The sequence below is a fragment of the Mobula birostris genome, chromosome 13, assembly GCF_030028105.1.
Source record: "Mobula birostris isolate sMobBir1 chromosome 13, sMobBir1.hap1, whole genome shotgun sequence".
NCBI classification, from domain to species: Eukaryota; Metazoa; Chordata; class Chondrichthyes; order Myliobatiformes; family Myliobatidae; genus Mobula; species Mobula birostris.
This window is the reverse complement of record NC_092382.1, coordinates 51,528,747-51,553,093: the sequence shown is the minus strand read 5'-3', so window position 1 is coordinate 51,553,093 and position 24,347 is coordinate 51,528,747. Positions and strand designations below refer to the sequence as shown.

The window sequence follows — 24,347 nt, the reverse complement described above, 5'->3', positions numbered from 1 at the left end:
CCGGATATGTTCCAGAGTCGGCAAGGCCTGTACAAAGCGGCAGAGAGCAGGGACAGAGAGATCCGTGAGCAAATTTGACTCCAGGTTCAACACCATCAGAGACTGGTTTGTACTCAAAGCGGAGGTGAGATCCTTGGCACCATTATCTGTGAGACTCACACCCCCTAGGCTGGAGATGAGAGAGAGAGTGAGGGTGAAGGACACAGAGACAGGAGACAGTACAAATCCCCAGTGTTTATCAGTAACACAATTACCGATCACATTAATGTTCAGTATCAGACACCCAGTGACTGTAAACACAATCTCCCACAGTCTGGTACCTACCACAGTTGCTGTATTTTACAGTCTGAGTTCCTCAGAGCCTCAGACAGCAGCTTCACTCCTGATTCGCCCAGTTTATTATCATTCAGGACCAGCTCCGTCAATGATCGGTTTGTACTGAGAGTGGAGGTGAGATGCTTAGCACCAGAATCTGTGAGACTAACATTGTTCAGCCTGGAAATGAGAGAGGGTGATACTGAGGGACACAAGGACACAGAGAGATGGGAGACAGTAGAAATCCCTAAAGTTTATCAATAACACAACTATTGAGCACAGTAATGTTTAGTGTCTGACACCAAGTGACTGTAAACATAATATCTCATAGTCTGGTACTTACCACAGTGTTTGTACTTTACACTCTGGGTCCCCAAGAGCCATGCAGACCAGTTTCACTCCTGAATCTCCCAGTTCATTATCACTCAGCACAAGCTCTATAAGTGATCTGTTTGTACTGAGAGCGGAGGTGAGATCCTTGGCACCAGAATCTGTAAGACTGACATTGTTCAGCCTATAGAGATAAGAGGGAGGGTGAAGAACACAGAGAGAAAGGACGCCATAAGACCATGAGACATAGGAGCAGAATTAGGCCACTCAGCCCATCGCATTCACTCCATTTTCCCATCATGCCTGATCCCAGATCCAACTCAACTCGATACAACTGCAGTATTAAATCAGTGACTTTATGATCACTGCCTCCTGATGGTTCCTAATAAGATGTGGATTATGACACAACACCCCATCTAAGATAGCCATTCCTCGCTGGCTCAAACACCAGCTGTTCTAAAAAGCCATATCGTGGGCATGCAACAAATTAACAAGTTTCCTCTCCTGCAATCAGCAATCTGATTTTCCTAATCTCCTTGCATATTGAAGTCCCCAATTACAATTGTTTCATTGCTTTTATTACATGCCTTTTCCAGCTGGCTTTGCAATCTCAGCCCCACATATTAGCTACTATTTGGAGGCCTATATATGATTCCCATAATGGTTTTTCTTCCCATTGTAGCTTTTTTAACTCCACTCATAGATTCAACATTCTCGGAACCTATGACCCTATGTCTATACCCCAATTCCATCTCTTAACAACACTACCACTGCCTATGCCTTCTTGCCTGTCCTTTCGATACAATGTACATCCTTTGATGTTAAGTTCCAAACTATGGCCTTCTTTCAGTCACTACTCAGTGTTGCCCACAATGTCATACCAATCAATCTGTAATTCCGACACAAGTTTATCCAGTTTATTCCGAATGCTACGCACATTTAAATACAGCACTCTCAGTCCTGAATTATTTGCCATTTTGACTTTGGCTCTGAGGTACAACTTAACATTTTGCTCTGTCTGCATTTGTTCTCAGTCATTGGCTTGGCCTTCCTTACATTCATGTTACACCCGTAATCTACTTGTAAACCTGTTGGCTCATCTTCAGCTCTGTCATACTAGTTTCCATACCCCTGCCATATTAGTTTAAACCATTACCAACAGCACAAGTAAACCTGCCCGCAAGAACCTGACACGGTGCACATCCCCAGTGTTTATCACTAAAACAATTACTGATCATATTAATGTTCAGTGTCAGACACCCAGTGCCTGTAAACACAATCTCCCACAGTCTGGTACTTACCCCAGTTTCTGTATTTTACACTCCGGGTTCCTCAGAGCCTCAGACACCAGTTTCACTCCTGAATCTCCCAGTTTATTACCCCCCAGTCTAAAACAGATACAAAAAATGTTGCAAGTCACAGATCACAAACAATACTTCTGGATTTTAACAGTTAACCCCTGACTGCCTAGCTCTCGATTACACTGGACATGGCAATCACAATGACATTTCCCTATCACATACCACTTGTTTGGAATTGTCATTAGAATATGAATAATCTATATTTGTTATTTCAATTCGTATTTCAAGTCAATTACAATGTTACCAACAATCAACATGAAAAGTTTTCTATCTTGTCCAGGCATGCCTGGATAGGCTTTGGGTTGCCAACAAGACCCTCAACAATGCTGCCTTTTCATTGATTCTTCAGTGTTAGCCTGAAAGCTGCAATGCTACACAGCGGTGATGTCCACCCTCCAATCCCAATTGGCTGTGCAGTACATACGAAAGAAAATTACTGGAATCTGGAAGCCTTGTTGAAACAACTACAACTAAAACATTTGTGTTGACCTGAAGGTAATGGCGCTACTACCAGAATGCAGCTTGGACACACCATCTACTGTTGTTTCATTTGTGGACAGAATTACCGTGCTACTGAATCTCATTAAAATATCTGATAAAAGATTGGTCACTCTGTAAGCAGTTGGTTCCAGGGCAGTAAAATATGGCATTTAAGCCACTTGGAGACCCGAAGATATTTTTTGCCGCCTCCTCATGAAACTGAGACTTTTGAAACATTGTGAAAGAAATAAACAAAGATGTTGTGGGATTTCGATATTTGAAACAGACAATTCTCAAATCAGCTGTTACTAAGATTAAGGAAAGCACTTGTGGTGGTTTCACAAATCAAACAGGTCATCAATGACAGGCGATTGAAAGAACAGGGGTGGGGGTGGATATTCACATGGAAGGCATTTGAGGATGTTTTTTTTGGAAACTGCAGAGCACCAAGCCACGTGCAGCCTATCACAAAGTCCAACCTATCACAAGAAGACTCATTTTCTTCATTGCCATTTAGACTTCTTCACTACAAAGTGGTCATGGAGAAGTGGTATCAGGACAACTGGAATCCATCATTTATTGTTGAACACTTAAACGAGAAGCAGACATGGATTGCAAATGAAAATCATCAACACGGCATTTATGTCTCAATTGAATTACTGCAAAGCGTCAGCACCATTATGCAATTAAATGCATTATATACAAGAAAGTTAAGTTCTTGTTTCTCCAAATACGCACATGATGCAAGTAATCTGATACCATATTTCTGTTCAGCTTCAAGGGTCAATCATAATCACAAAACAAATACGAGGAAGCAATACCCTCAACCAATATTGCTGTCCAGTGTTATTCAAAGAATTTCAGTTATTTATTTAATAAAGTGTTGTCGTTTTTGCTGTGAAATTTCATCATTCAGTTCCATTCCCAGTAGATGGGGAAATACTCCATGTTCGAGTGAGAGGAGCCAGCTGTGTAGTGGCATCACCACTGAACTTCGAGGCGAATGCTACTGTATTCAAATCTGGCCGTACCTTGCACCTTTTCCTTGCATGCTGGGTTGAGTGACGAGCTAGCAACTCGGCCTCTTCAAGAACTGTCAAATACTACAAAAAACACGTAAATGCCACGCGATGTGTAACAAGCAGCGTACCTTATTAAGGAGCTCCAGCGCCCTTTTCTCACTGTTACCATCAGGTAGGAGGTACAGAAGCCTGAATGGACACACTCAGTGATTCAGGAAGCATCTTCCCCTCTGCCATCTGATTCCTAAATGGACACTGAATCTTTGGACACGACCTCACTTTTGACAGTGTTTTTGGTTTTGCACATTTTTAAAAAATCTATTCGACATATTATACTGTCATTGTAATACTTGTTTATTATTTATTATTTTTTTTCCCTGCTAGATTATGTATTGCATTGAAATGCAGCAGCTAAGTTAACAAATTTCACGTCACATATCAGTGATAATAAACCTGATTTTGATTCTGATAAGTCATGAAAATGAACAGCAACTAGCAAAATAAAATTTTGTGAGATTGATCTGAGGAAGCAGCTGTGTCTCCCACCCACGGGTAGGATAGGGCACCGTCACTCACTGAGGGGCTGGAGAAGGGTTGCAATACACAAACCCAATGTGCGCTGCGCAGAAATTGGATTGGGCTGCTGGACAGATTTGTGGCGGGGGGTGGGGAGCAAGTCACTGGAGCTCAATAAATAAACAAACAAATAAATAAATAAGTAAATAAATGAGTGTAATTTTACAATTCAGAGCCTTGAGACAATTAAATTGTTACCTCAACTCCTGGCACTTGTGCAGCCCTGGTCTCAGTCGCTGGATTCCTTCACACTGAATGTGGCAGCGAACCAGGTCAAGTTGTTTCATTGTATCACAGAGTCCAATGACATGAGACAGGACCGCGCAGTCAATTGGGGTCAATGTCATTTCACTGAATGAAAGTGTTTCCACTGATCCCAGCGTGTCCTGAGCCAGTCCACGATTCTGAGACTCAAACAGGTAGTGCAATGTGCTCAGGAGGCTCCTTTTACCAGCATTACTCCATGTGTTTCCACTCTGACGTTTAACCTCCTCCTTCACCCAGTCAATCACCCGGCAGGTTGTTTCATGAGGGAATGGACCAAGAAACTCCTCCAGGCCCCGAGCTGTCATTGGGGAGGAGAGACCAGCAACAAAACGGAGAAATACCTCAAATCGCCCATCTGTTGTGTTGTGGGCCTCAGTGAGGAATTTCAGGATGTTCCCAGAAGGTGGATTCAGGAATTGTGCGAGTGCAGCTACAAACTCTTGGATGGTGAGGTGTGGGAATGTGTACACCACACACCGGGCAGAATCCTCTCTCTCCAAAAGCTCCATCAGGAATCCGGACAGGAACTGGGAAGGTCGCAGATTATAGTTGATTAAATCTTCATCTGTAAACACAACCTTCTTCTCAGACACTCCTCTGAAGGCCATCTGACCAACCCTGAGTAACACATCACGGGGGTTCTCAATCTCAAGGCAGTGGTTTTTCAGGATGTTGTAAATATAGTAGGAATATAGTTGGGTGATAGTCTTGGGTACTCGCTGCGGGTCCCTGACTCTTTGTGTGAAGAAGGGGCCCAGTGCCAGAGCGAGGATCCAGCAGTAGGAGGGGTTGTAGCTCATGGTGTACAGGATCTCGTTCTCCTCCACGTGTTTGAAAACAGCTACTGCCACCGTCTGATCTTCAAAATGCCTGATGAAATATTCCTTCCGTTCCTCACCAACAAAACCCAGGATTTCAGCCCAGACACTGATCTCAGCCTCTTCCAATAAATGTAACACAGTGGGGCGGGTGGTCACCAGCACTGAACACCCTGGGAGCAGCTTGTGCTGGATTAAACTGTACACAATGTCAGACACCTTGCACCGGAATTCAGGATCTGTACATGTGTTCTGAGTTTCTGTGTCTCCCTGACTGTCAGCAAAATTGATTCTGTGCTTGAATTCATCCAAACTATCGAATATAAACAACAATCTCTCAGGGTTCTTCCAGATCTCTCTCAGGATATTCCCAAAGTAGGGATATTGATGCAGAATCAGTTCTTTCAGGTTTATTCTGCAGGTAATGGAGTTTAAATCTCGGAATTTGAAACTGAAGACAAAATGGAATTGTTTGTATATTTTCCCCGTGGCCCAGTCATAAACAATCTTTTGTACCATTGTTGTTTTCCCGATCCCTGGGACTCCGGCCACTGCTGCCGAAATCCCATATTTCTTTCCATAGAAAGAACTCTTCAATTTTTGAAGAAAACTCCTCTTGAATAACTGATCCGTCCGGATTTTTTCCAGCTCTCTGCGGAGATGTTTTTCTCTCCACTCCTCGTGGTCTCTGCCTCTTGCCAGCAGCTCATGTTCCACCAGTCTCCGATCTCGAACAGTAGAAATGACCGTGAGCTCAGCGTGTCGATCAACCAGCTGGAAAACCTTCACCTTCTCCCTCATCAGGATCGTGTTCACTCTCAGTGTTTCAGTCTGTGCCCGCAGAGTCTCCATATGTTTCTGTCGAACATCTGAGGACGTACAGAAATAGGTTGTCAATCCCTGAAGAACACAGAACACCAAACATATTTTTCCAAATTAAAAAAAAACTTATTAAAGACATTGTTTGGGTGAAATTGGGAGCTCAGAGGTAGAGCGTCTGAAAATGAATGATGGCCCCAAAACATTTCTGATCATATTCAGATTCGCTGTTAAAGGCACCACTCTCCCCTCTGTTCATAGTTTGCAGATTTCCCGGTGTTGCAGCGAGCACCAAATGCACACGTGATTCTGGAGAGGGGAGTGTTGTGTGGAGAGGCTGGTTTCACTGCTCAGACTCCGTTGAACTGTGCAACACCACAGGGGGTGACAGTGGGGGGGGGGAGCGATTCACTTGCTCTTCCTGTTTTCACTTCTCTCACAATGGACCTGATGCTCCTGACACTCCTTTAGGTTTAAGCTGTCAGTACTGAGTCATGGAAAAGGAACACTATTCCTGTTTCCTGCTCTAGGTTGAGCCAGTCACGATAGAGCACCCTCCTCCTCCTCCCCTCCCCCCCCACCCCCCAGAGTACCAGTGCAGTCTCATCTACTCTGGGGAGCTGGTACATGAACTCAGGTAATACATCCCCAGTGCACCTCTACGGTCCCCTTTGCTCTGGGGAGCTGGTACATGAACTCAGGTAATACATCCCCATCACATCTTTACAGTCCCCTCTGCTCTGGGGAGCTGGTGCATAAACTCTGAGGTGTGAGACTTCCTCTGCCAGAGTTGGATGATCCAAATAGAACTGGCTGGTTTCAGCTTTGCTAGATCTCGGGATATTCGGCGCTGGGTAATGGGGATCGCCAAGGTTTGCTGTGTTACAGACAGGCGCATCTGTTTATGAATCTCAGAGGCCTCTGGGTGCACAGGCTGAGACCTGGAAGGTGCCGGATGTTGTGAAAAATGCAAATGGTTTCCTGTGTTCCAGCCACAGCAACAAAAACCCTTCTCCCAGGTTCTGACAGTCTCTAAACAGGTAGCAAAAGACAGGTATTCAGACTCCCAGAATGAAACAGACTCTGAGATTTCTGTTACATCGCTTACCTTTCAGATGCGTGGGCACTTCAGATAAACCCCACTCTGTGTCCATGTAGGCGAACTGGGCATCACCTGTTCAAACAGATTAACCTGCATGAAGTCTGTTCTGTGTAACACTGTAAATTCATCAGCATTTATATCAGTAACACATAGTGTATTGTTCACCGTACCACGTTCCCGAATTTCATCCAATATTCTGCTCAGCTTCGGTAAATGGTGATGTAGTTTCACGAAGGATTCCCACATCACCCTCCGGGCCCCGGAGCCCTTCCTCATCACCAGATCCAGGAGGAGTTTGGAAGCGCCCGCTCGGTTTCCCTTCTCCGCCAGCTTAGTCACGCTCTGTAATGAACAACGGGGAATATATTGAGGAGCGGAGGGATGGCTACAAATCTACCCTGAAGATGGACTGACCCAGCAGGTTCTAAACGCCACTGATTGAGAAGAGTAACTGGAGTGTGCGCTGTGGGAGCAAGGCTTTAAAAGGTGAGCTGGGTCATTCGGGACTGCGGGCTAATTTTGCACTTGGTAAGGGCCAGTAAAAAGTAGTTTGGTTTAAGCGGAGTGGCTGTAGTTAAGAGTGGGGAGTTGAAGCGTTGTGTCAGAGAGGCTTTGGCGAGGAGTTATGGAAGATTTAGAGATTTTTGACAATACAGAACAGTGGAATGCTTCTCCTACCAGATGAGATAAGGAGCTATACCCAAAGTGCAGGACAGGGGTGTGTGGGTGACAGCCAGGCTGGGGTGAGAGGATGGGCAGCAGGTGCAGAAAACCTATGTGGTCCCTTACCTCAATAACAGGTATACCGTGTACTGTGGAGGGGGGTGGGGGAAGTGGGTATGACCCAGCACAGGAAAGCCATTGCAATCAGGTCTCCGGTAGTGAGTCTGGCTTTTAATCTAAGAAGGGAAGGGGTGAGATGGGCTGAGCTGAAGTGATGGGGGTTCAATGGTTAGGACAACAGACAGAAGGGTCCGTGATGAAAATGAAATTCCCAGATGGTATGTTGCCAATGTCAGGGAAATCTTGGATCAAGTCCACAACATTCATAAGATGGAGGCTGAACAGACTTTGACCTCATCTGTACCAATGATTTACTAATGAAGGGTGATGAGGTCTTGGAAAGTGAGTTCGTGGATTTAGGTGCTACGTTAAAGCGCAGGATCTCAGGGTTGTGTTCTCGGGATTGCTACCCATACCACGTGCCAGAAATAGGACGATAATACAGTCTAACATGTGGCTGATGAGATGGTGCATGACAGAGGGCTTCAGATGTTTGGATGATCGGGCTCTCCTCCAAGGGAGATGATACCTGTACATACATCGTTTTGCACCTGAACTGGAGGGGAACTGATACCTTTGCGGGAAGGGTTGTTAGCGCTGCATGGGGGTGGGGGGGGGGGCGGTAATGGGAAAGGTTAAACTAGACTTGCAAGGGGATGAAGAACCAGAGTGGATAGTGGAGTGGTTGTTTTGGAAATATGTAGTTAAGCCGACAAAGTCAAGACACTAAAGGATGAACATGGTGAATTATGCGTATTATTTCAATGCAAGGAGTATTGTAGGGAAGGCAGATGAGCTTACAGCATGGATCAGCACATTGATTGTGGAATTCCATGAGTGTTCAAGGAAACGCTTGTCTGGCCAGTGAGGTCAAGCATTGGAAACGTGCTGGAAAGACAGACGGATTAATATATTCCCTATCCACTGGCAGTCCCCATCGCATGTCACATGACCAACAGTCAGCTGTCAGTCATTGTTTGTATCTACTGCATAAAGGCTCAGCGTGACTGCAGCCCCGGGCTGCCTTGCTGACCCACACAGACCTGTTTGCTTACATCGGGTCTGTCAGTCTGTTGAAGAACCTACTCTCAATCTGTCAGTCTCCCTTCCACTTACGTGATACTCTCGTCCCGTGAAGTGATCCTTGCCCATTAACATGAAGCCGAGACCCTCCACACTCTCTTCAATCGCCTGCTCCAGTCGCTCCATGTAGAAACTCGTCAACTGGTACAGTTGGTGATCATCACAATTCGACAAGAAGGTGGAGATAACGGAGTTCAGATCTGTGAAATGACATAGAACATGGAATAGTACAGCACAGGAACACACACTTTGTGTCACCATGTCTGTGTCGACCATGATGTCAGCTTGATCCACTACTATCTGCATGCTCATGGCCTCTATAACTTGAGTCCCTGCATGTCTATTTGCTTATTTTAAAATCTCTTAAGTGATCACTCCCAGTGGAAAAGCTGCATCATAAATATCATTTACACAATCGCCCCTCCCACCCCCTCACATGAACTCGTGCCCTTTGGTTATGAGTTTCACATTGAGTGTCCATGTGATCCGTGCCTCTGATAGTTTTATATACTCCGCAAACCAGTCTCCCCTTACGTCTGATCCTCTAATTCACACAGCACTGTTCTGCACCTTCTCCGGAGTCTCCATTTTCTTCTTTAATGTACAAACCAGAGCTCCACACAAACTGCAGTTGTGCCCCAATCAAAGTTCCTTACAGCAACAGCATGGTTTTCCTACATTTGTGCTCAACTTTTGACTGATGCTACAGTTTGTTTTTACAATTGGTCTACATTTTTGTTTCTTTCATTGAGATATGCACAAGTACCCACAAATCGCTCTGTACATCAATTCTCCTGCTATGTCTCTGTTCATAGTTATAAATGGTCAATATTCTACTGTGTCCTTTCACAGATGTTTCTAACTTCCATAGCTCCACCAAGTTCTGTATCTTCTGTAAATGTGTGAATCAGAGTCATTCGAGTTTGCCAGTCATTGACACTGTCACAGACAGCAGACATCACTGAAACTTGCAGAGCACCACTGCTCACAGACCTCCCGGCCTCACCAATACCTGTTTTGTGTGGCCAAGACAATTTTGCACGTCTCCAAGCATCTGATGTGCTTTAATCATTTGTCTGTCACGAGGGCCATTTTGAAAGTTTCACTAACATCCCTGTATGCAAAATTCACTGTCCTCCCTTCATCAGTCCTCCTCCTAAATATCAATCAACTGTACAAAACATGACCTTGTCCGCTAACACCGTGCTGACCAGGATTAAAGATACAAGTAGAACGATCCCCTGGGAAGTCTCTCCACGTTCATTTGCCACTGATACGGGGTTCACCGGCCGATGACTTACTGGATTTCCTCCGCGGCTGTTCTGAATCTGAGGAATAACACGCTCTATTCCAGTAATGACAGAGGGGAAGTTGTTTCTAAAAGTTTTGAGTATGTGTCTTCAGACTCCCATATATCCTCATTAATGGAAGTGAGAAGAGTGAATGTCTTGGGTGATGGGGATGGATAATGTCCTTTTTTTTTTAAGGTATCGTCTTTTGAAGGTGACCTTGATGCCACGTACATGTTTCTGACTGAGTGTGCAGAGTTATCCCTGATCCTATGCAGTGGCCCTTCATACCAGATATTGATGCAGCCAGTCAGCAGGCTCTTCACAGTACCTCAAAAAATTTGCAAGCAACTTTCCCTCCATTTGTTTTAAACAGCCGTATGGACGGACCATTGCTCTGAGCAGGGGATGTTTACATGGCCTGAAAACTGGGTGGTCTCAAATGCCTTTTAGTAGTATGCATAATGTGTATATCAATATTGAAAATTTAAAAAAACATACTTTTTGAGTTTACTTATTAATTTAAGTTTATAATGGTAAAAGTAAAGTATTTTTATGAAACAGCATCATCGTTCAGCAGCCGGCTGTGCCAGAGACCCTGTCGCTGCAGATTCCACCTTGTACCTCTGAACAATAGGAGATTGTGAAGGGATTAGTAACGACCATAAAAGAATCACTAGATGCTGGCATGGTTCTGGAGGACTGGAAATTTGCAAATATCACTCCATACTTCAAAAATGGAGGAAAGCAGAATAAAGGAAAATTTCAGTCAGTTAGCCTGACGTCAATGCTTGGGAAGATGTTGGGAGTTGATTCTTAAGGGTGAGGTCTCAGGGTACACGGAGGCACGATATAAAATGTGCCAAAGTCATCATAGTTTTCTAAAGCGAAAATTTTGCCTGAACAAACTGATGCAATTCTTTGAGGAAATAATAAGCAGGATAGGCAAAGGAGAATTGGTGGATGTTGTGGTTTTCAGAAGCCAGAATGGCGTACAGGAAGCTGCTTAACAAGATGAGGCCACAGTATTAAATGAATTATACAGTACTAGCATGGAGAGAAGATTGGTTGATTGGCAGGAGGCAACGTCTGTGAATAAATGAGGACTTTTCTAGCTGGCTGCCAGAGATTAGTGATGTCCCACATGGGGCAGTGTTGGGAACACTTCTTCTCACATTATATACCAATGCTTGCACAGAGGGAATTGATGGCTTTATGGCCAAGTCTGGAGATGATACAAATATAGGGGGAGGTGCAATAGTACTTAGAAAGCAGGGAGGCTGCAGATGGAGTTACTTTGAAGAGCTGAGGAGAATGATTATGCACTTTTTTTTTTTAAGAAGGAAGAAAAACAGACTATTTTCTAAACAGGCAAATTTGAGGTGCAGAAGGACTTGGAATTCGTCTTGAAGATTGGGTCAGTCGTGAGGAAGGACATACAATGTTAGCAGTCAGGTCAAGAGGACTAGAATGTATAGGCATAGATGCAATGAGGAATATTTATAAGGCACGGGTTAGGACTCACTTAGCGTTTCATGAACAGTTTTGTTACCCGTCTCAGAAGGATGTGCTGATACTGAAGAATGTCCAGAGGAAGATCATGACAATGACACCGTGAATGAATGGGTTATCATATGAGGATGGCCTCTGGGCCAGTACTCACGGGAGCTTAAATGAACGAGGGGTGAAGACATATATAGATCAATATCGAGAAGGTGGTTCCAATAGAGGGTGTCTGGAACTAGAGAGCACAGCCCCGGAATAGAGGCAAGTCAATTTAGAATGGATATGGAGAGGAATTTCTTTAAACAAACGGTTGTGAATCTGATGAATTCACTGCCACAAGCACTTGTGGAGGCAAAGCCATTGGGTGTATTTAAAGCAGATGGTTATAGGTTCATCAGTCAGGGTGTGGACACTTACAGGGAGAAAGCAGGAGAATAAATTTGAGAGGGAAAATGAATCAGCCAGGATGAAGTGATGGAGAAGTCCTGACAGGGCGATTGCCCAAATTCTGCGCCTATTTCTCATGGTCACATCCAGCCCTCAGCATACACGTCTTATATGTCCTATGTGCACTCCTCCATCTCCCTTGACCATACCTTCCTGGTCCTCAACACGTGCTGTTCTGTCTGTGCCCATACACTGGGAGGAGATGTACAGCCAGATTGAATGGACTGTCCAAGGTGGCTGAGCCCCTCATGAGAACTGACTTTTCTCAGCCAGTCCTTTTAAAGAGGTTCGGCTCAAAACGTAGAGTTCTATTCATTTACATGGATGCTGCCGGACTAGCTGCTTTTCTCCAGCATTTTGCGTGCGACTGCTGTTCTGAATTTCCAGGATCTGAGTTTTTGTGTGTTTATTGGCTTATTAAAACATTATAACAGATTAAATATCTGTTAGCATGGCTTATCCTCAATGAGCTTTTTAATGGGTCATTCGTCCTTGGAAGTATTTTCTAACTAGGCCACAGAAAATACTTCAGGAAGCTCTCCACATCTCCCCTGAGCAATAGCCACAAAAGCCCTTCCAAAACGCGACTGTATTCATATCGCTTGATCCCAGAACTCTTGAAAATACTCCAATAATCTGGTGCCAGATTTGTGAAATGGGATTTGGAGTCGTCTTCCACATCAGGGCCTGTATGATGATGAAACAGACTGACTATTCCTTGGACTGTTAGCTCAAGCAGAACAGCCACATTCCTGTCTATGTTTCAATCACATCCATCTGATTAAGGACCTCCTGCTCCTTTCACCAGGTGAAGCTTTGCATGGTGAGCGGAGTGATTCAACCATTATCGGTGTCAGAGTCCTTGCACTGGAACTAATGGATTGATTGATTACTCAAGGTCGCTTTACCAGTGGGATCAATGAGGACATTTTGCTGAGCCCTGTTGGCATCTTCATCTGAAGAACTGTGTGCCAACAGGATAGAGGTTTAATTATAATGATCCCAGTAATCATACCTGTGTCCATTCTGATTCTGACTGACGACTGTTGATTGTCACTTATCGCCTTCTTTGGTCCCAGTACAGCAATGTTCCACCTGCTGGTGATGCTGTGAATTACACAATAAGCAAACAGTGTGAGTACATTTATTTTGCAAATATGACAATATCTCCATCCTGCATCAGAGCAGCAGTTGGCTTATGATCGAGCATTCCCCGTTAATATCAACTTCCACACCATGTCCCTATGCCTGTTCAGTACCTTCTGGTATATTCTACTGATAGTCATGGAGCAATGGAGCATGGATCCAGATATTTCAGTATACGGAGACCACATCGAACACAGTGAGGGCCGTGATGGTCCCAATTTCCCGTAATGGGTCAATATCCCTCCACTCCATCTGCCCATCTGCACTGCTTCTTAAATGATAATATCGTAACTTCCTTATCCACATCCCCCGGTAGCTCACTCCACATAATCACCAGCCTTTGTACGAAAACATTGCCGCTCATGTCCATTTTAAAACATTTCCATTCCCCCCCCCCACCCCATCCTTAATCTATTACCCCAGTTTTGGTCTCCCCTGAGCCTAGGAAAAGATTTAACGTTGAACTTATCTCTGTCTCTCATATTTTTAAGTATGTCTCTAAAGTTTCAGTTCATTATGCGGTCTTCCAAGAAGTAAAGGCCTAGCCTATCATCCACTTCCTGTAAATCATACCTTTAGTCTTGGCAACATCATCGTAAATCTTCTGTACACTCTTTCCTGTTTAACCACAACTTTTCCATAAAAGTACTCCAAGCACAGCCTCGCAGATTCAACTGCACAGGACATCCTAGCCTGTCTTCTCAAACCTGACCTATGAAGGGCAGTAAGCCAAACATCTTTCTTTCTACCCTGTAGTACTCAGGCCCTTAACACTACCTTGTGCCCTACCACACACATCATCGGTACTACATTGCTTCATTTTCCGAAACTTCCAATAAGTATTTGTATTGCAATCTATTTACGGCTTCTCTGCCTATTTCCCAAACCGATCATTATTCCTTACAATCGACAATAATTTTCACTATTAGCAGCACTCCTAATTTTGTATCAACTGCAAGCCGACTGTTCAAGCTTTGTGATTCGCAATCTCATCATTTATATAAAATAATTAATAATAAAGTTCCCAACTCTTTAAAGGGGATGCAGAGAATTTTTTTTTGTGCTTTCAGATGGCCTTTCACAAGGTGCCACACATGAGGCTCCTTACCAAGTTAAGAACCCATGGTATTACAAGAATGTTGCTGGCGTGTTTAGAGCATTGGTTGATTGGTAGAAGGCAGTGAGTGGGAATAAAGGGATCCTTTTTCTGGTTCACTGCCAGTGAGTAGTGGTGTTCCGCAGGGGTCAATATTGGCACCGCTTCTTTTTGTGCTGCATATCAATGATTTAGATGATGGAGTAGATGGCTTTGTTGCCAAGTTTGCAGATGATGCAAAGATTAGTGGAGCGGCAGGCAGTGTTGGGGAAATAGTAGGCTGCAGAAAGACTTAGACAGATTAGGAGAATGGGAGAATGAGTAAGGGAGTAGCAAACAAAAATACAATGTTGGAAAATGCGTGGTCATGCACCTTTGCTAGTAGAAATAAATGTGCAGACTATTTTATAAATGGGGAGAAAATCCTAAAATCCGAGATGCAAAGGAACTTCATGTCGTTGTGCAGAACTACCCAAAGATTAACTTGCAGGTGGAGTCGATGGTGAGGAAGGCAAATGCAATGTTAGCATTCATTTCAAGAGGTCTAGAATACAAGAGCAGGGATGTGATACTGAGGCTATAAAAGGCACTGGTGAGGCCTCCCCTTGAGTATTGTGGACAGTTTGGGCTCCTCCTGTAAGAAAAGATGTGCTGGCATTGGAAAGGGGTCAGGGGAGAGTCACAAGAATGATGCTGGGAATGAAAGGGTTATCATGGGCGTAAAGTTTGACAGCTCTGGGTCTGTACTCACAGGAATTCAGAAGGATGATGTGGTATCTCATTGATGCCTTTCAAATGTTGAAAGGCCTAGACAGAGTAGATGTGGAAAGAATGTTGGGGAAATCTCCGACAATGGTGAGGAGTCTCGGACAAGAGGGCACAGCCTCAAGATACAGTGGTGTCCATTTCAAACAGAAACGCAGATTAATTTATTTAACCGCAGGGTTGTGAGTGTGTGGAATTTGTTACCACAGGCAGCTGTGGAGGCTTGGTCCTTGAGGGTGTCTAAGGCAGAGCTTCATAGGTTCTGGACTGAACTCATCATCAATGTTTACTGGGAGAAGGCCGGGGACTGGGGCTGAGGAGGGAGAGGAAAGGATTAGCCATGATTGAATTGCGGAGCAGACTTGACAGGCCAAATGGCTAAATCCTGCTCCTTTGTCTAATGGTCTTATGGTCTTTCTCATGTGTCACCATATTCTGAGGAGAAACCTTCAACCACCACTCTTTGCTTCCTTCCTCCAAGCTAATTTTGAACCCATCTAATAAGCTCTCTCTGGACTGCATGGGACCAACTCTTCTGGACAAATCTGCCATGTGGCGCCTTGTCAAAGGCTTTGCTGAAGTCCGATGTACCATATTCCCTGCCCTATCCTCATTTATATTTTTACTTAGCTTTTCAAACACAACTTTCCATGCACAATGCCATGTTGATTCCTTATCAGACTGTCGATCCAAATGTTGGTAGATCCTGTCCATCAGAACATCATCCAGTGACTACTCCACCTCTGACTGTCTGTCTGACTGGTCTGCCCTGGCTGCACTTCTCTAACTACAAAGTGAAATTAGACCCCTGCCAGCTACAGGAGAATCTCCGGAGTCTAACGGTGAAGCAGATATCTTCATTGGGGCTTCTGCCGGTTCTTTAGAGAATCATGGCATTTAGAGAATCATGGTCTGATCAGGGACAGTCAGCATGGCTTTGTGCAGGGCAGATCGTGTCTAACAAGCCTGATAGATTTCTTTGAGGAGGTGACCAGGCATATAGATGAGGGTAGTGCAGTGGATTTGATCTATATGGATTTTAGTAAGGCATTTGACAAGGTTCCACACGTTAGGCTTATTCAGAAAGTCAGAAGGCATGGGATCCAGGGAAGTTTGGCCAGGTGGATTCAGAATTGGCTTGCCTGCAGAAGGCAGAGGGTGGTGGTGGAGGGAGTACATTCAGATTGGAAGATTGTGACTAGTGGTGTCCCACAAGGATCTGTTCTGGGACCTCTACTTTTCGTGATTTTTATTAACGACCTGGATGTGGGGGTAGAAGGGTGGGTTGGCAAGTTTGCAGACGACACAAAGGTTGGTGGTGTTGTAGATAGTGTAGAGGATTGTCAAAGATTGCAGAGAGACATTGATAGGATGCAGAAGTGGGCTGAGAAGTGGCAGATGGAGTTCAACCCGGAGAAGTGTGAGGTGGTACACTTTGGAAGGACAAACTCCAAGGCAGAGTACAAAGTAAATGGCAGGATACTTGGTAGTGTGGAGGGCAGAGGGATCTGGGGGTATATGTCCACAGATCCCTGAAAGTTGCCTCACAGGTGGATAGGGTAGTTAAGAAAGCTTATGGGGTGTTAGCTTTCATAAGTCGAGGGATAGAGCTTAAGAGTCGCGATGTAATGATGCAGCTCTATAAAACTCTGGTTAGGCCACACTTGGAGTATTGCGTCCAGTTCTGGTCACCTCACTATAGGAAGGATGTGGAAGCATTGGAAAGGGTACAGAGGAGATTTACCAGGATGCTGCCTGGTTTAGAAAGTATGCATTATGATCAGAGATTAAGGGAGCTAGGGCTTTACTCTTTGGAGAGAAGGAGGATGAGAGGAGACATGATAGAGGTGTACAAGATAATAAGAGGAATAGATAGAGTGGATAGCCAGCGCCTCTTCCCCAGGGCACCACTGCTCAATACAAGAGGACATGGCTTTAAAGTAAGGGGTGGGAAGTTCAAGGGGGATATTAAAGGAAGGTTTTTTACTCAAAGAGTGGTTGGTGCGTGGAATGCACTGCCTGAGTCAGTGGTGGAGGCAGATACACTAGTGAAGTTTAAGAGACTACTAGACAGGTATATGGAGGAATTTAAGGTGGGGGGTTATATGGGAGGCAGGGTTTGAGGGTCGGCACAACATTGTGGGCCGAAGTGTCTGTACTGTGCTGTACTATTCTATGTTCTCTACTGTCAAATTCTAGGAAGACTTATGTTGGCTGAATTTACAAACGTGACATGTCTACTGTCTGAAATTACTTGCAGTACACAACAGCAAGCTGCCCCTAAATGTTCACCAAGAGGATACTCAGGGAAACGAGCAAATATTATTCTGCAGGTCAACACTGCAGTACCAAATTATTTTCCTGTTTTATGGTACCGCACTATTCCAATTTTCCAGGGAAATGTCAGAAGTTCCACATGATCATGCTGGTAAGTTAAGAATTTCTGTGCTCGCAATCACAAGTCCAGAGGCAATAACTTGATTTAATGAAACGCCATAACACCTTACAGCATGGTCTGGTGCTGGGGTCTGGCAGCAGAGTCAGTCCACGTACCAACAGCTCAAGTCAGTAAACATCTCCATCCAGGCAGTGGGAAAACACACCAAAGCGCAATATACTTACACTCCGCCCAGTATCATTCCTTCACCTGATCCCTGACACGGGCCTGCTCTGAATCACATTCAACCTCACTTAAAACATGAGTGTCCCCAAAACAGGTTAATTTTAAACAACACTATATGTTGTGTGTAGAAACAGATGGCAATAGAGATTGTAAAGTTATATCATATTGAAATCAAATTTAAGCATTAAGTGACCTTAGAAAATTGGAAATTCCAAATAAAGGTTCACATTTGAATAATGTACAATACCTTTAATGTACGGAAATGTTTTAACCAGAGAACATTACAGGACAGTACTACTACACCTTTGGCATTCTGAGATGATTATGATGTAACACAGCCAGACGAGGTAACATTAGAACTGACTAAAACCTTCTCAGAGGATGCGAGGCATTGAAATGAGGAAACACAGAGGAGATGTGAGTGGATTTGAAGAGCTGGCCTGCGAACAGAACATTATCGAATCTGGAGTGATAACAGGAGAATTGACCAGAGGCGTAACTGTACTTCTGGGCATATTCAGCCTCACTCCAACTATTTCATATCTTCCATTGTACAGACATACATTATAGAACATAGGGCATGAAATAGTACAGCACAGTACAGGCCCTTCGGCCCACAATGTTGTGCCAAACCTTAAACCCTGCCTCCCAAATAACCCCCACCTTAGATTCCTCCATATACCTGTCCAGTAGTTTCTTAAATTTCACCAGCGTACCTGCCTCCACCACTGACTCAGGCAGTGCATTCCACGCACCAACCACTCTCTGAGTGAAAAACCTTCCTCTAATATTCCCCTTGAACTTCCCACCCCTTCCCTTAAAGCCATGTCCTCTTATATTGAGCAGTGGTGCCCTGGGGAAGAGGCGCTGGCTATCCACTCTATCTATTCCTCTTATTATCTTGTACACCTCTATCATGTCTCCTCTCATCCTCCTTCTCTCCAAAGAGTAAAGCCCTAGCTCCCTTAATCTCTGATCATAATGCATACGTTCTAAACCAGGCAGCATCCTGGTAAATCTCCTCTGTACCCTTTCCAATGCTTCCACATCCTTCCTATAGTGAGGTGACCAGAACTGGACACAATACTCCAAGTGTGGCCTAACCAGAGTTTTATAGAGCTGCATCATTACATCGCGACTCTTAAACTCTATCCCTCGACTTATGAAAGCGAACACCCCATAAGCTTTCTTAACTACCCTATCCACCTGTGAGGCAACTTTCAGGGATCTGTGGACATGTACCCTCAGATCCCTCTGCTCCTCCACACTACCAAGTACCCTGTCATTTACTTTGTACTCTGCCTTGAGATCATCGATGAGTTCTTCTGCAACCCTACTGCTTTTCAGCTTGGAGACATTCAGCCTCTTTGCAATCTTCTGCCCTTGGGGTCTTCTCATGGGCAGAATACGAAGCCTGAACTTGGACACAATGAGGCGGTGGTCGGTCCAGCAGTCGGCACCACACATGGCTCTCGTCACTCTGACACCCATCCTGTCCCTCTTCCTGGTGATGATGTAGTCAATCAGATGCCAGTGCTTCGAGTGTGGGTTCATCCATGACGTCTTCTTACGGGTGGGTAGGCGGAACAGGGTGTTGGTGATGACGAGGTCGTGTGTGGTACACGTCTTGAGGAGCAGAAGGCCGTTGTTGTTACACTTGCCAGTGCCGTGTCTTCCAATGATCCCTTCCCAGGTTTGGTAGTCTGTCCCTACTCTGGCATTGAAGTCCCCGAGAACGATGAGCTTCTCTGACTGTGGGATTGCTGAGATGAGGGCGTCGAGTTCTTCATAGAACTTGTCTTTAATGTCATCTGGGTTGGTCATGGTGGGAGCGTAGGCACTAATCAGCGTAGCACTCTTCTTGTTTGCAAGTGGGAGCTGAAGTTTCATCAGGCGGTCGTTGATGCTCTCTGGGTGCTTGGTGAGTTTACGGGCGAGGTTAGAATTGATGGCAAATCCCACGCCTGCTTCTCGTCGTTCAGCGCTGCTGCGACCGCTCCAGAAGAACGTGTATCCACCAAGACTGGTTTGATGAGAATGATGAAGAAATACAGGCACTACTAACGGAGAAACATCAACATTACAGAGCGCATCAGAAAGACCCCACGTCGCTAGCCAAGAAAGATGCCTTTACCAACGCAAGAAGAAAGGTGCAGAAAAAACTTCGCGAGATGCAGGACAGCTGGTTCAGCAAGAAGGCCGATGAAATCCAGGGCTATGCAGACAGCCACGAGTAAAGCGCTTCTACGATGCGCTTAAGGCTGTATCCGGCTCCTCACCTCTCCTCAACGCAGATGAGACGCAGCTGCTGACAGAGAAGCAGATTCTGGATCGGTGGGCTGAGCACTTTAACAACATCCTTAACCGCCCTGCCGACATCAACGACGAGGCCATTGCCCGCCTGCCCCAGGTAGAAATCAACAAGAAGCTCGACACCCTCCCCACAGTAGATGAAGTCAGGAAGGCAGTGAAGCAACTCTCCTGTGGCAAAGTGCCAGGACCCGATATAATCCCTGCTGAGGTATACAAAGCAGGAGGCCCTGTCATGATGCAAAAACTGACTGTTCTCTTCCAGTCCATGTGGAAAAAGGGACAGGTCCCGCAACAGCTGAAAGATGCCGGCATAGTCCACATCTACAAGAGGAAAGGCAACCGCCAGTCTTGCGACAACCAACGAAGCATCTCCCTCTTGTCCACTGCGGGGAAGTTCTGGCCCGCGTCCTGCTCAACCGCGTTCTCCAACATCTTGATCAAGGTCTGCTCCCAGAAAGCCAGTGCGGCTTCCGTGCTGAACTTGGGACGGCGGACATGATTTTTGCTGCGTGCCAACTCCAGGAAAAATGCCAGAAGCAACACAGCGACCTCTTCGTGACCTTTGTCGATCTAACCAAGGCTTTCGATACGGTCAGCAGAGAAGGCTTGTGGAAGATCATGGAGAAGTTTGGCTGCCCCAGCAAGTTCATCACAATCGTCCGGCAGTTCCACGACGGTATGATGGTGAAAGTTCTGGATGACGGCGACGAGTCGGAGGCCTTCCCAGTAACAAATGGCGTCAAACAAGGCTGCGTTCTTGCCCCGACTCTGTTCAGTATGGTATTCTCTGCCATGCTGACAGATGTCTTCCGTAACTACGAAGAAGGAATCCACATCAGGTACAGGACTGACGGCAGGTTGTTAAACCTTAGGCGCCTGCAGGCAGTTACAAAGGTGCAAGAGACTGTCATCAGAGACTTCTTGTTTGCTGATGACTGCGCACTCAACGCCAGCACAGATCAGGAGATGCAGCATGAAATGGACTGCTTCTCACAAGCCTGCGACAACTTCGGTCTCAGTATCAGCACCAAAAAGACCGAAGTTATGTAACACAAACAACAGGAATTCTGCAGATGCTGGAAATTCAAGCAACACACTTAAAAGTTGCTGGTGAACACAGCAGGCCAGGCAGCATCTCTAGGAAGAGGTGCAGTCGACGTTTCAGGCCGAGTCCTGACGAAGGGTCTCGGTCTGAAACGTCGACTGCACCTCTTCCTAGAGATGCTGCCTGGCCTGCTGCGTTCACCAGCAACTTTTATGTGTGTTGCTTGAAGTTATGTAACAGCCTGCCCCAGGAAAGCCATACCAGGAGCCGCACATCACGGTGAAGGGCCAGAACCTCCAGGCAGTCGACAACTTCACCTACCTGGGCAGCATACTCTCTCGCGCAGTGAACATAGACGCTGAGGTCAACAACAGGATTGCCAAAGCCAGCGCCGCCTTTGGGAGACTCCGTGAAAACATCTGGGAGTGGAGAGGACTCAGCCTTACCACCAAGCTGAAGGTCCACTGTGCAGTGGTCCTTACCACCCTCCTTTACGCCAGCGAGACCTGGACTGTCTACAGCAGACACGCCAAACACTAGTACCTAATACTAGATCTAGTATGGAATTCCCCCTAGTCGGCCTGTCAACATACTGTGACAGGAATCCATCCTGGACACACTTAACAAACTCTGCCCTGTCTAAGCAATTGGAACTAATCAGGTGCCAATCAATATTAGGGAAGTTAAAGTCACCCATGATAACAACCCTGTTATTTTTGCACCTTTCCAAAATCTGCTCCTCGGTATCTCTGCTGCTTATCCAAGCTCTCAGTTCATCACCGTTGTTCCTGATGTTTGTTGCATTGAAGAACATGCACTTTAGCCCTTCTACTTTACTACCTTTACACCTTTTAAACTGTTTGTCTTTCCGCAAAGCCTCTTTATATGTTAGATCTGGCTTTAGTCCATGCACTATATGTTCAGTTCTCACATGACCTTTATCGTCCTCCACCTGACTATCTGCTCTAACTCCCTGGATCCCCTCCTCCTGCAAATCTAGTTTAACCGCCCCCCCCCCCAGCCGCACTACCAATCCTTCCCGCAAGGATGTTAGTGCCTCCAGTTCAGGTGCAACCCATCCCGTAGGAACAGGTCCCACCTTCCCTGGAACAAGGCCCAATTGTCCAGAAATATGAATCCCTCTCTCCTGCACCAACTCCTTAGCCACATATTTAGCTGCATTATCTTCCTATTTCTAGCCTCACTAGCACGTGGCACGGGTAGAAATCCTGAGATTGCAACCCTGGAGGTCCTGTCCTTCAACTTTGCACCCAACTCCCTAAATTCTCTTTACAGGACCTCCACCATCTTCCTCTCCATATCATTGGTCCCTACATATCTAAAGAACTGCAGTTTGAGTAAATGAGATTCACCAAACTTTCTCCTGACTGAATCAATGGAAAGTCTGAGTCAGAAGGGTTTTCTGCAGTTGGGACTCTCAGTTCTCAGGCTGGTTCACATGTTGCTGTTCTCTTGTCTTCAGTGGTGGTTTGCTTCCAGTTGTGGGCATTTCTTACAATTAATCTCTCACCGCAGGTCTAACTTTAACCAGAGAGACAATGAAACACGTTAACAATACAAAGGAGAACCAAACATTTCTGCTTAATGTTACTAAGAACAAGTCTCGCTGAAATTTAAATGTTGAATACAAATATAACAATCTCAGTGAACAAATCTCCAATTGTCCCTCACATGTCACAAAACCTGATATGGGATAAGAAGGAGTCACCGTTCAGTCATGGTAAGACATAAGACGCAGGAACAGAATTAGGTGATTCGATCCATCTGGTCTGCCCCATCACTCAACCATGGCTGATTTTTATTCCAACACCATACTCCTGCCTTCTTCTTGTAACCCTGAAGCTACTTAGCAATCATGAATATATTTACCTCTGTCATATATATACCCAAATGGCAGCCTCAACCAACAAATTCCACAGATCAGCCATCTTTTGGCCCAAAAATATTTCTCATCTCAGTTTCACAGGGAAGCATCTTTATTCTGGGACTGTGCTGTCAGATCCCGGACTCTCATCTAATGGAAACATCCTCTCCAAGTCCACTGCATCTAGGATTTTCAGCATTCCATACGTTTACTTAACCATACATCCCTCCACCATCCCAACCATCCCTCTGAACTCCACTGAGCACAGGTCCAGAACCATCGAATTCTCCTCATACATAAAGCCAATCATTCCTGAGATTATTTTTGTACACCTTGTTAGCAACAACTGTACTGAACTGTCGCAATGGATGTTGGGAATGGATCCAAATAGAAGACACAGACACTGAAGTACAAGGAACGGGACTTGACTAGAGTAGGGACATGACAGAATTCAGACCAGGAGCAGGGACAAGAACGCAGACTTGGGCTAGGGAAAGCGGGACCAGGAATAGAAACCATGGACTAGGAGATAAGGCTTTGACTCTGAGCCCGAGATTGGACAAGGACCCAGAACCTGGGTCTTGCCTCGGGCTCAGACCCCAGAACCAGGCAAGGACATGACATGGCTTCAGGATAGGACGTGGCTGGAGACCTGAGCTTGGAGACAGGCTGGGGTCTTTGCTATTGAGCTTGACTGCAGGCTGGGGCCTGGGCTTGTGTTCTTGGAGCTTGGCTTGGGATCATAGATGAAAGCTACAGGGAGGTAGTCACACCTAGGCTGTCGGAAGCAGATCGTTGGGTGACAGTCAGTGGGAAGAAAGCAAAGGTGAGCAGACAGGTAGCGCAGAGCACCCCTGTAGCCATTCCCCTAAATAATAAGTTTGCTGTCCTGGATACCGTTGACGGGGACAACCGACCAGATGTGAGCCACGGTGGCAGGGCCTCCAGCACTGAGTCTGACCCAGTGGTGCAGAAGGGTGGTACGGAGAAGAGGAGAGCTGTCGTCATTGGAGACTCTATAGTCAGGGGAGCAGACAGGAGATTTTCTGGATGTGAGAAAGACACCTGAGTGGTTCGTTGCCCCCCGGGTGCCAGGGTCCGGGATGTCTCTGACCGGGTGCACGACATCCTGGTACGAGAGAGAAAGCAACCAGAAGTCGTGATACATGTTGGGACCAACGACATAGGCAGGAAGAGGGATGCCTGTGTGTCCCTGTGAGTTTCGGGAACTAGGCAGAAGGCTGAAGAACAGGACCTCAAGGGTGACATTCTCAGG

The 24,347-nt window shown here is 45.6% G+C and overlaps 1 protein-coding gene across 3 annotated transcripts in view; it reads right to left on the bottom strand.

Moving 5' to 3' along the window:
• Nucleotides 1-24,347, bottom strand: part of LOC140206833 (NACHT, LRR and PYD domains-containing protein 3-like) — a 63,253-nt gene that overhangs the window by 3,724 nt on the left and 35,182 nt on the right. For 2 of the 3 annotated variants that reach the window (XM_072275073.1, XM_072275074.1), the window contains exons 2-10: nt 13,214-13,305; nt 8,990-9,156; nt 7,261-7,432; nt 7,097-7,162; nt 4,283-6,038; nt 1,947-2,033; nt 659-829; nt 325-495; nt 2-169 (exon numbers count right to left, since the gene is read on the bottom strand). In XM_072275073.1, coding sequence (XP_072131174.1) covers nt 2-169; nt 325-495; nt 659-829; nt 1,947-2,033; nt 4,283-6,038; nt 7,097-7,162; nt 7,261-7,432; nt 8,990-9,156; nt 13,214-13,223 — 2,768 coding nt within the window. In that variant the 5' untranslated portion in view covers nt 13,224-13,305. Of the gene's footprint in view, nt 1; nt 170-324; nt 496-658; nt 830-1,946; nt 2,034-4,282; nt 6,039-7,096; nt 7,163-7,260; nt 7,433-8,989; nt 9,233-13,213; nt 13,306-24,347 lie in introns of those variants that run through there. The other variant, XM_072275072.1, reaches the window with a different exon arrangement.